General features: G+C 59.5%; 2 protein-coding genes across 2 annotated transcripts in view; one reads left to right on the top strand and one right to left on the bottom strand.

Moving 5' to 3' along the window:
- Window positions 1-3,849, bottom strand: part of MTCH1 (mitochondrial carrier 1) — a 16,852-nt gene extending 13,003 nt beyond the window's left edge. Inside the window, exon 1 of the mRNA XM_019470335.1 lies at window positions 3,835-3,849. Coding sequence (XP_019325880.1) covers window positions 3,835-3,849 — 15 coding nt within the window. The remainder of the gene's footprint in view (window positions 1-3,834) is intronic.
- FGD2 (FYVE, RhoGEF and PH domain containing 2) lies at window positions 3,793-9,319 on the top strand. The gene is made up of 14 exons (XM_019470372.1): window positions 3,793-3,861; window positions 4,370-4,518; window positions 4,924-5,080; window positions 5,200-5,338; window positions 5,901-5,959; window positions 6,359-6,505; window positions 6,924-7,016; window positions 7,335-7,414; window positions 7,494-7,524; window positions 7,665-7,757; window positions 7,984-8,109; window positions 8,323-8,469; window positions 8,861-9,004; window positions 9,089-9,319. Exons 2-14 carry the CDS (start codon window positions 4,388-4,390, stop codon window positions 9,317-9,319), a joined length of 1,578 nt encoding a protein of 525 aa, XP_019325917.1. The 5' UTR covers window positions 3,793-3,861; window positions 4,370-4,387.
- Window positions 9,320-11,926: the final 2,607 nt, after the last annotated feature.

The following is an 11,926-nucleotide window of genomic DNA, read 5'->3' as shown; positions in this document are numbered from 1 at the left end:
GTTGTCCGTGGGGCCTGCAGGGCTGGCAAGCCTCTCACCCGTTCCCTCCCTCCTTCACAGCAGGTCCCTTCCAGGCCATGCACGGCCCCTCCTAGCAGCACGACCGTTCAGCCTCGCGCGCAGCCCGCGAGGGGCACCCCGGGCCCCAACGCCTGGTGGGACGCAGCCCACCCCATTGCTGGGGGCTCCCAGCAGACAGGCGCGTGCAGCGGGTCAGGCCTCCTGCCCAGCTTGGGCCCTTGCACCGTCCTTGCTGCTGCTCTGGGCTTGGTTATGCCGCCAGTTTGGGGCACTCGGCAAGGTCCCTCCAAAATGAAGACGTTCCCAGTGTTTTCTCAGCGTTTCTCCTACTCGCAACCTGCTGCGCTTCCTCTTTCCTTTTCCTTTTGGGGCCAACCCAGAGACAAGCTCTCCTGTCACAGAAAGAAGGACAGCAGATGGTCTTCGCCTTGTGCAAATCCTCCTCCCTAAACAACATCCAGGGTCCCAGAAACACCTCGAAGCAGAGAGGGGGAAGAGAAGAGGGGAGCCGCAGCCATCAGCACCCGCCCCTGCAGCTCCTTCACACCCGGGACCCGTTCCCAGCCGGTGCAGCCAGTGCCATGGAGGGAGAGGCTGATAATCAACGGAGCGTGTTGAATCTGGTGGCTGTGTTTGAAGAGCACTGGTAAGGAGGGAGCGTCCTGGGCGCTGTGGGTGTGTTAGGGCTCCACGTGGCGTGGGTTTTGGAAAGAAGAAACCCACTGTGGAGGTGGTTTGGAGGCCGTGGAGAAGATGACTAGGCGATCTGCCCTAGTGTCTTCCTCCTGCTGCGGGTCATGGACAGAAATCTGAAAACCTCAGTGGGATGTGACTGACTTTGCTGGAGGTTTCTGTGCCTGGCTCAGGGTTAGGTTGTGGCATGCTTGTTCCCTCCGCGCACAGCACTTTTGCAGTCAGCCTGGCTGGTGAAGGCTTTTTCTCCTGCTGCTGGGGAAAAGGAGTTTGGTTTGCAAATACGTAGGCAGGGGTCTTCACTGGGAATTAACTGCTCAAGCATCTGGGAGGATCTGAGCCTCGGGCACCAGCATTAGACTATCCAGTGTTTGCAATGATATGGCTCCTAGGAAAGGGAAGAGAAAGAACCATGTTAAGGGGGAGAGCAAGTTCCTTTTGGGCTGCATGGCAGCCCTGTAAAACAGCGCCTTCACTTGGAGCATGAGCTGGGACCCACAGACAGCGTGTGCCAGGGTCGGAGCAAGGGGATCTGCCTTGCCCCTGGTGTAGAAGTAATTCTGAGGTTTGGGGTGAGTCGTCGTTGTGATCCGTGCCTCAGTTTTCCCCATCTGTTGAATCGGGATACTGAATCTTACCTTTCCTTGTATCAGTGAGGTGTTCTCAGTGAGCCTTAATGGGGCTGGGTGGTTGGGCAGATGAGTTTTGCAGCACTTCCTAAAGGTGGTCAGGCATGAGATTTCCTTCTGCTCCGGGAACTTTGCCTGCATCTCCGCTGCGTGCTTTGCCCCGGTCTTTGTGCTCTGGATGGCTCCGGAGCAGCGTGGTTGTCCCCATGGTCCCACAGGTGAAATTTGGCCTGTGATGTTGTTGTGTTGGAACAGTTCGTGGTGTTTGATCTGCCTCCATTTTGCTGCTGTGATGCGCTTGTTGTTTATCAAGAAGCGTGAGTTTGATTTAGAGGAAATAAAAGTAACTTATGACTTTCAGAGGAACCTGGGGAACCTGGAAAAGAGTTTTCTGGAACAGAAAACAGTTTAGCCCAAGTCAGCGCAAATAGAAAGAGAGAAGCTCCCTGTCAGATCTCGGCAGTGGGTTTAGGCTGGCACAGGTCTGGGAGGCACCAGGAGGGACGGATGAAGCCTCTCTGTCACGTGAAGTGTTATGCCAGCCCCCATGGACAGGAGGGGATGCGTGCATGGCTGTGGATGCACTCCCGAGCTCACAGATGTGTGCTTATCAGCGTGGGGATGGACCCGTCATCCTCTTCAGATGAGTGTCTGCCACTCAAGTCATCTCCTATCCTCAACTTTGCGCTTTTATGTCCAGTTTCGTCCCAGTTTTCCCCTCCTCCTCATCCCATTCCTGTCTGCAGGTGGATGTCTTTCCAGTTTCTGCCCAGAGCAATTTACCACAGGGACCAGCTCTCGGATGACAGATAACTCGCTTGCTGACAACTTCACGGCCTGTGCCCTGTGTGGCTTCTCCCCTATGCCTGCTCTGGACCTGTTTTCCTTGTCTTTGCCAGAAAAGAGAAGAGAGAAAACCACCAAAAAACTACCCTTCTGCAAAACCACCTACACAAGCCCTCCTCTTGGCTATTTGGCTTTTAAAGCCTCGTGCCCAAGGCTGCTGGCCCCCCGCTTTGGCTCCACGAAACTACCCTTCTGCAAAACCACCTACACAAGCCCTCCTCTTGGCTATTTGGCTTTTAAAAAAGGCTCCCCGCTTTGGCTCCACGGTGGCAGCAGGCAGAAAGCCAGAGCTGTGCCAGCACCGCAAAGGGCAGGGCTATGCTTCGAGAACTAAATGGCTGTGGGTGGGATAAATGGCAGAGTCGTGCTTTTCTAGAGCAAGACAGGGACTGACCACATCAGCAGGAGGCACTGGGAGAAGAGAGGCTGGATCCTGGCCCCCTTGGAGGATGTATGGGCTTTCGGACCCTGGTTTGTATCAGCAGGGTTGTAGTGGAGCAAAGCAGCATCAGCGCTGGGGTGCTGCTGTGTCTTATCGCCTTCGCTTGAGGACCGTGGCTTTAACCTGGGCCCGGGAGCTGCGTCGGCCGTGCTGTGCTGGGGGAATGGGTGAGCTGATCACGCCATTCCTCCGTGGCAGGGCTGGCAAATTTGCCTGGTGGGACAAGCAGGCTCCGCACGGCCAGATTACTCCTGCAACCAGCCAGCCCCAGCAGCTTCCAGCGTCCCCTGCCAGCCAAAGCCTCTCCCAGATGGCTGCCAGGCACCAAGCGGAGCAGGAGAATGAGGGGGAGGAAGAGGAGGAACAGCAGGGTCAGCGGGGGCTCAGCTTCAAATGCCTACGTTCTTTCCGACACAAGATCAGTGAGGACAACTGGAGGAGGCAGCAGGACCCAGGCCTCGAGCCTGGCAGCAAGGTAAGCTCTGGAGGCGGCTCAGGCGAGGGTGGCAGGTGCTCACGCTCAGGCAGGGAGTCGCGTGGGCTGGGTCTGAGCTGAGGTCTCTACTGGACCTGAGCAAGTCTCCTGCCCTGCAAGGGCCGGTGCGTGGGGTGACAGAGAAGTGGCAACTTCCCTGATGCTTCAGGCACAAATTCCCCATAGTCAGATAGATCTAAGCAGACCTTGTCTCTTCCAGCTCTGATATAACTACGCCCTGGGGGTCAGATGCACAGGTGGGCCCAGCCAGGTCCATCCCAGGGCATCCTCGTGTTGCCCTTTGCCGACTGCAGACGCGTTTCTGCAGGACTGCATTCAGAGGCCTTGGTGCAATTGCAGACCATGGGGTTAACCCACCCCACCCTGCCCCACTTCTCGGGATCGCTAGCCCTGTATTGCTCAGGAAGAAACAGGCACAGAGAAGGGGTTGATCTAGGAGAACGTGAGCCAGACTTCCCGACAGCCCCAAAAATGCTTTGTTTTCACCCTCGTTTTTACCACACGCTTTGTTGAGGTCATTCTTTTGCCCTCACCTGGAGCGAGGTCCAGTTTGATGTGGGCTGTGAACACTGGGGAACAGAGCTGCATCCCCTCGGGCTGGTGGGGAAAGCTTGCGTTGCAGCACACGAGATTGAGCCCTTCTCCCCGTGCAGGAACCAGAGGAAAAGAAAATCGCTCTGGAGCTACTGGAGACAGAGCAGGCTTACGTCAACCGACTCCATCTTCTCGACCAGGTGAGCTGGGGAGCAGAGGGGCCCACGCAAGTCTGGGAAGAGATAGCCCTGCTGCCGCCTACCCCCACCAGCACAGCTCGGCCACCCCATGCTGACAAACCAGGCAGGACCACGGCGCGGCTCCACACTCACCAATTTTCCTGTGCTCCTCGGCCTGGACTTGGACCCTGTGGCAGTGCCTGGGCTCAGTTCAGGGTATGCACAGGCCAGGGACTGTTTCCTGGAGGTTTTGGAGAGAATGAAGCTGTACAGATGAGAGCCACGCTGGGCTGCTGGTCTTCATGGCCAGAGAATGGGTCTGGCCTTTGCCTTTCCTACACCCCACACCTCCAAGGAGCACCTTTGTCCCAGCAAAGCTTTCCATCCCTCCTGCTTCTCTCCTGGGGCCCGGGATTTCCCTCCTGCACAGAGTCAGGAATTTTCACTGGGCAATGTGCCAGTCTCAGGGAGGGAATGGGGTCCTCGAGCCCCTTCCTGACCCTTTTTATTCACCCCTTCTTTCTTCCAGATATTCTATACAGAGTTGATGAAAGAAGCCAAAAATGGGAAGACAGTCCCGGAGGAGGTGGTGAAAATGATCTTCTCTAACATCTCCTCCATCTACCAGTTCCACGCCAAGTTCTTCCTGCCAGAGCTGCAGAAGCGCATGGAGGATTGGTGAGCTGCAGGAGGGGAGGGCAGGACGCCTGGGTTGCTGTGCCAGAATGGGGGAGCGGTGATGAATTTGGTCTCCCAACAGGACCAGGGTGCTCAGCCTGTTTTGCTCCAAATGTCTTCGTGCTGGAAAGCACTTCCTTAAAACGGTCCAGCCCACATCAGGGTATTTCTGAAAAGGGGGGTGACATCTCAGGTGGTTTAGGGGTGTGTCCAGGCATGAACGGCCCAGGATGGCTGCAAGCTGGAGACGTTCCCGTTCTGGAGAGCGGGAAGTTGTATGGGGATGTAGCAGTGGTAAAAACCTCCGTCCTCCACCGTGCACAAGCCGCCCCTTCACTTTATCCCTTGCTGTCTGTCTGCCCCGCTGGACTGAGGAAGCTGCCGGTCTGCGGTTCCCTCCCACAGGAGCTGCAACCCGCGGATCGGGGATGTGATCCAGAAGCTTGCGCCGTTCCTCAAGATGTACGGTGAATATGTAAAGAACTTCGACAAGGCCGTGGAGCTCATCACCGTCTGGTCAGAGAAATCCCCGCCCTTCCAGGAGCTCATTGCTGACATCCAGGTAATGGGGCACAGCAGGGTGGGGGACCGCAGCAATGCTCCCCAAAATCTCCCCGCAAGCGGAGAGTGGGAGCTGCCTTGGTCACTGTTTCTCTCTCCGTGCACGGTGTCTCTCCCCAGAAGAGGAAGGTCTGCGCTAACCTAACGCTGCAGCACCACATGCTGGAACCTGTGCAGAGGATTCCGCGCTATGAACTCCTCCTGAAAGATTATGTCCGAAAACTGCCACCCGAGTCCCCAGACCGGGATGATGCAGAGAGTAAGGGCTCCGTCTGGCTCTCCCCACTGTGGGGAGTGGCAGGGTGGGTTTGTAGGGGAAATAACAACCCCCGATGTTGTACACGGGCATCAGGATACCTGGATTCTCTCACCATCTGCCCTGTGCCCTTGGATAAACCTCTCAGTCTGACCCTTTTCTAGCAGAGAGAGGGATTAATCTGCCCTTTCAGGGTCTATGGAGGTCAGCGGGGAAGGTGGGTGGTGTTTCAGGATAAGGATGGTCCCTCCAGGGCATCTCCAAGGGAGACCTGCGGTGACCAGGGGAGCTATCAGACCCCTACAGATCACAGCAGCTCCCAGTCCTGCTGGGATGGAGTGATAAAGGAGCCGGCTGTCTGTGCCCCCAGGACCCGACCATGCCACACCGCACAGTCCGGCCGGACACAGACGCTTGCACAGCGTTCAGGGCCATTCAGGTTGTGTCCAGGGGAGGGCAGCAGCCACCACACGCGTGGCTCCCCCATGAGGGAGAGACTCGGGGGTTTTCTCCCACAGCTCCCTAGCAAGTGTTTAACCCTCCTCTCTTTCTCTTCTCGTTGCAGAGGCCCTGGAGATGATTTTTATGGTGGCCAAGCACTCAAACGCAGCTATCGCTGAGATGGTGAGTGCCTGTCCCAGCTGGCAGTGCTTTGCAGCTCACGGCACGGTGATTTGCCAGATTTCCTCATGGCCTCATTGCCGTTTGACTCAGTGGAGCACAGCCCTGCCCTGAATGGGACAGGAGCACTGTGGGTTCAGCAGAGGAGGTTAGACCCTGCTCTTAATGCGTGTTCCCATCACCCCGAGCCTGGGGAAGTCATGTCTACAACATCAGCTGTGATGTGACTGGCTGTTTTGAGGCTGGGAGCTACTCTCAAAGATCAGTCTGGGGTGAGAGAGCTGTGCCACCTCTCCCAGTACTCAGCAGCTGGCGTGGGAGGTGGGGATGGAGGGGACCTAGGGGTGACAAGGTTGTGGCTGCTCAGCTCCCTACAGAAACAGGTCCCTCTGCCTCCCCCAGGAACGGCTGCAGAACCTCTGGGCAGTCTATCAGCGGCTGGGCCTCGAGGACGACATCGTGGATCCCTCCAACGAGCTGATCAAGGAGGGGCCGATCCAAAAAGTCTCCACCCGCAACAACAGCACATCGGAGAAGTACCTGTTCCTGGTGGGAGCTGGGGTGCCCAGGGGAAGGGGCAGGGAGCAGATAGGATAGGAATGGGGAGAGGGGCAGCACAGCCTGGACGGGGTGTTGCTGGGTCATCTCTACACAGAGGGGATGAATTCAGAGCTGGGGGGTTTGAGCCCCTCGGTGCAGGGCACCCTGTATAGGACGTGGTTGGGAACCTGCTCGTCCCCTGGGCACGGCAGCCCTTGGGGGATGTCACACTCCAAGAGTGCTTTGCCTTTGCAGGGTGGGAGAGGGCTGGGGCAGCAGCAGTCACTTTTTAGGCTGGATTCTTCCCAAGGACCAGCTCAGCCCCAGGGGAGTGAAGGACCCTAGATCTCGGGGAAGCCCCCAGCTCTGAGCAGGCAGGTGCTGGGCTCCAACCAATCCTCTCCTCTTCCTCCTCCCCCCTGCCCAGTTCAACAACATGCTGCTGTACTGCGTGCCCAAGGTCATCCAGGTGGGCGCTGAGTTCCAGGTCCACCTCCGCATCAATGTGGACGGCATGAAGGTCAGACGGGCACCTTGTCTTTGTGCTTCCCCCAGACCCTGGCTCCCCTAAAATGCACCCTGCTCTGGGGTGTAATGTGGCCGCTGCCCCACACTTCCTCGGAAAGGAGGGAGGAGCTGGAGTCAGGGGTGACTTTGTGGATGAGGAGGAATGGTTGATACGCTCTGATCCTGTGAGGTTGCAGTGCAGCCTCGTGCATGTAGGATTTGAGGGGCCGAAGGGCTTGTGCCCTTCCCTGTCCCCCACATCACGGAGGAAGGTCCCTGTGTGCTGCATGTGGGTTCAGCTGCTCCACATCCTTTCTTCGGTCTCTCTCAGGTGCGGGAGCTGAACGACACACAGTTCCCTCACACCTTTCTGGTCTCAGGAAAGCAGCGGACGCTGGAGCTGCAAGCTAGGTAAGGGGAAGGGCGACAGTCCTGCAGACCCTCTCGAGGAGGAGGGACGCCAGCTCATTCATCTCCCATTTTGTACCAGGTCTGAGGAGGAGATGAACGCCTGGATCGAGGTACCACTGAGTGCTGGGAGAGGTGGCACATCTCAGTCACCCCAGCTTGGATGCCTGGGCCTCAAACCGGGCTGATCCCCCGCTGCCTGTGTCAGGGGCAGCCCCCCCAACTGCCCCTCCAGCCCTGCCTTCCCCTCTAGGCCTTCCGAGATGCCATTGACAGGAAGGAGAAGAGGAGTGAGACCTTTAAGACAGCGGTGCATGGGCTGGAGACAGGCACCCCTGCGTTGAAGGTAACCCCCCTGCCCTCCCCATGCCTTGCCTGCCTCCAGCACCCCCTTGCACGGAAGCTCAGGGAGAGCCCACCTTGCTGTGCCTCAGTTTCCCTAGCTAAACAGAGCTGGGGGGGAAGGCTGCAGACAGGGGGAAGGGCTGGGGAGAAGAAAGGTGAGAGCAGAGGGGCTGGGACCACCTGGACCACGGCTAGCCAGCCCCAGCGATGCCGTCTCCCACCCCCAGACAGAGGAGCTGGGCCGCCGAGCCCCACAGTGGGTGCGGGACAACCTGGTGACCATGTGCATGCGCTGCAAGGAGCCCTTCAATGCCATCATGCGCCGGAGACACCACTGTCGAGCTTGTGGATACGTGAGTCACCCCGTCCCCCCTCTCTTCCCTCCCTCCTGGCCTGCTCAGGTGGCCGCTGGGGCAGGACTGCACCTCTCCTACACCTTGTACTGCTTTCCCCAGGTTCCCCAGCAGGCTCAGGGCTGCTCCTGCCCCTCAGCTCCTCCTGGAGTTGTCCCTGGGATCCCCCAGCCCTGCCCCAGTCTCACCGGCATCCCTGTCTGGTGGTTGTAGGTGGTGTGCGCTCGCTGCTCTGACTACAAGGCTGAGCTACAGTATGATGGGAACCGCCTGAACCGCGTGTGCCAGGAGTGTTATGTCTTCCTGACGGGCCATGTGGTGCTCGAGGACCGGGAGGGGAAGCCCAAAGGCATCCTGGAGGTGAGCTCTGCCTGTCCTCCCCGTGTCCTGGTCCTCTATCCCTCTTGCTCTCAGCTCTGCCACCCACCCTGGTCCCCAGCCTCACTGTCACAGCCCAGCCACCCGCCTGCAGCAGGAGGGGTGGGAGTCACTCCTGCAGCAGTCAGAGGGTGCCTGCTAATTGCGAGGCTGGTGGATGTGCTAAGCCCCCTCCCTCCCGCTCTGTCAGCCTTGGGACCAGGCATCCAGGGATCTCAGCAGGACCCTCACGGCCAGGACCGCCCCTCGCCTGCCCCCGGTTTGGGGGGGGTGTGGAGCAGGCAGGGAATTTCCCAGGAAATGACCTTCGCTCGGTGCCCTTTCTGCCTCCGGCACAGGATATTTAGGGATTTGTTTGCTGGTTTTTTGGCAGAAAGGAGCTGCAGAGGTATCAGGCAGGAGTTTGCTGTGCAGTTCCCTGCAGCTGCTGGACAAGAACGGCAAGGGGGGCACGCGGGGCTGGTTCGTGATCCCGCAGGATGATCCCCTCGTGCTGTACATCTACGCGGCCCCCCAGGTAAGGCCGGGCTTGCCTCCATCTGCAAGGGACAGCCCAGTGTGCCCGTCCCCTGCCTCCCACCGCTGTCTCCGCTCTTGGCAGGACGCCCGAGCACACACCTCCATCCCGCTGCTGGGCTACCAGGTGAGGGACCTGCCCCAGAGCGATTCCCGCCACCTCTTCCAGCTGGCGCAGTCCCGGCAGGTCTACACCTTTGTGGCCGACACCGAGGAGCTGAAACGGCGCTGGATGAGGGCCATGGCGCGCTCCGCCGCGGGGATCACGTATGCGGAGGAGGGCGAGGATGCGGACTCCTGCGACGAAGCAGAATGAGGCCGTGCCCACCTCCTGGGCTGCCTGCTGGGTGAAACCTCCCTCTGCCCGTCCTGCTCGCGGCCAGCCTCGGGCAGCTCCTCGACCTCTCCGCGCTTTGGGTTTTTGTCACAAAAAGGGCAAGGCAGCAGCACGTTTGCCGCCACACGGACAAGCCGGATCCCCCTTCCCCTCCCTCCTTGCTCTCTGCACTGGACGGAGACGATGGAGGTACCTGAGCCGCGAGGTGGAAGGAGAGCCAGGGGGTTTTGGGGAGCCTGCGCCCCTGCAGCCAGCCTGGCCCCAGCCCGCTGTGCCGTGCCGCCGGCTGCCGCCCGAGGGCAGCAATGCCTCAGCCTTCCTCCGAGCCTGGCCCCGGTGGTGGATGGTGCTGGGGGGGTGCCTAGTTTTGTGAAAGCATCTGTGGAATTGGGACTGCCGTGATAAATCCTCCCTGCAACCCCCGTGTGGAGTCCAAGGAGCCTTTTTGGGGGGTGTATTTTCCAGAGCTCCCCGTAGGATTGTCACTGGGGCCCCACATCGCCTTATCTGTAACCAGCCCTGATCTGACACGCTGCAGAGACCCAGCTTGTAGCTCACCCTCACCTGGCGCAGGGACCCTAGTGCTGGGTTTAGGATGTCCCTCTCCCAGCCTGTCCTGATCGGTCCCAACCGATCCTGGCCTTACACTGCTGCAATCCCATGGTGTGGGGGTATCCCTTAACCACAGCCACCCCCAGTCTGCGTCGCTGAGCCAGCCTGCACTCCTGCCCATCCCAGGCTTTCCCTGCACCCCATCCTCCCCACAAGCGCCTTCCACCCTTGGACCTCTCTCGGTCACTCATTTCCTGGGGGGGGGGGAAATGCTCTGGGACAAGGCTGGGTCCACACAGGTGGTGCTGCCACGCCGGCGCAGGGCAGCGATGCTGGGGAGACACGGGAGAATTCCCCTCTCCGTCGTCAGCGTAACGATGCCGGTCGTTTCACCCAGCGCTGCAGGCTGCAGCCCCAAGTTTCTCTCTCTGTATCGACTTTAGCTCCCCAAAAATGTTGCCCAGGCAGAAGTTGCCACTTCTGAGCCATGGGATGCGGGAGCCCCATGCAGGCAGCTGGGGGAGCCCACTGTCCCCAGCGGCAGGGAAGGCTGTCCCCAGCAGGCAGGGATTTCTGCCTGCACCTGCATCACGTGGCAGCTCCAGCCCAGCAGCCAGAAGCCACAGCAGCCTCAGGCAGGGCCCAGGGGTGTCACGGGCTAAACGGATCCATGGAGAGCGGGAAGGGAAGCGAGTTGGAGCCAGACGCAGGGAAGGCTGTCCCCAGCAGGCAGGGATTTCTGCCTGCACCTGCATCACGTGGCAGCTCCAGCCCAGCAGCCAGAAGCCACAGCAGCCTCAGGCAGGGCCCAGGGGTGTCACGGGCTAAACGGATCCATGGAGAGCGGGAAGGGAAGCGAGTTGGAGCCAGATATGGCAGTATCGGGGAAAGGATGGGGAGCAACGATGAACCGCAGCCATCGCCACTCTGGGGGGCTTCGGGGAGCCAGGAAAAAGCTGTGAGCATCGTCCTCCTTCCTCAATCTACCCAGCTCAGCTCATCCCAGGAAAGGGCAAACCATGGTGGCTTTATCTCCTCCAACTTAAGAGATTCCATCCAGGAAGGGAGAGAGGAGCTAGAGGTTGGGAGGAGAGCTCTGCCAAAGCAATTGCCCCTCGGGGTGCCACCCAGCACGGAGCTGAGCCCAGAAGCAAACAGCAGGGGGGTTTCCAGAGACACCCCAAAACCGCCCTCACCTTCCACCGTCGCCTCACGTGAAGGGGAAACCCCAGCACCCCTGGAAAAGCCAGGGAACGCAGGGTGTTGCTGAGGGGGAAAGAGCCAGCAAGGGGAAGCCCGCAGGGCTGGAAGGTTCTACGTGGTGGCCTTCCGCCTCGGCGTCACCCCTGTGTCAACGAGGAACAAAACAAGCCCGGAGCAGGGAGCTGCCGTCAGCCAGCGGCTCATGAATGGGCCTAAGAATAGATTTCCTGTTTACCCAACGAGAAATCGCTTCTGGGGCAGAGGGCACCTGGGTGCTATTTTTACCAGCTCCTGCCCACCCCCCTCCCGGCCCCCAGCCCCCCCCGGGGACCGCTGCCCCGCTGCAGCATCCACGTGCGCCGGGGGAAAGGGGCCGCTGGGGAAGAGAGGCTGCCGAGGGATGGAGGAGGTGATGGGGCACCGGGACAGGTTACTGCCACGGCCTCGGCGTCATGCCATCCCCGAAGACGGCTGGCTGGGATACAGCATCGCTCGGCTGCCCCGAGCATCCCCAAAAACAGGCTGGTGGGAGACCTAACTCACGGGGTTTCGCAATTCCCCCGCTCTGCTTTCCCAGGAAAAAAAAAAAAAGGAAATTTTTGCACCCAAGACGTGCAGCAAACGCACTGATGAATTTTTCTCTTCCGGTGTTTTTTCGGTCCCCTGGCTGCGTTGCAGCGATGGTCAAGCGGAGCAGTTCGGCCTCTCGCCTCCCCGTGCAGAAAGTGAAACCCCGTGGAGAAGTCGCGCAGTTTCCTATTCTCGAGAATGAGGAAGGCTCGGAGGCCATTTACTGGAATCCCCCCCCGCCGCAGCCCTCCCTGCGGCCTC

This window comes from Aptenodytes forsteri, unplaced genomic scaffold, assembly GCF_000699145.1.
Source record: "Aptenodytes forsteri isolate BGI_AS27 unplaced genomic scaffold, ASM69914v1 Scaffold142, whole genome shotgun sequence".
In the NCBI taxonomy this organism is placed as follows: Eukaryota; Metazoa; Chordata; class Aves; order Sphenisciformes; family Spheniscidae; genus Aptenodytes; species Aptenodytes forsteri.
The sequence above is the reverse complement of the archived record's forward strand: the minus strand, read 5'-3'. Positions and strand labels throughout refer to the sequence as shown.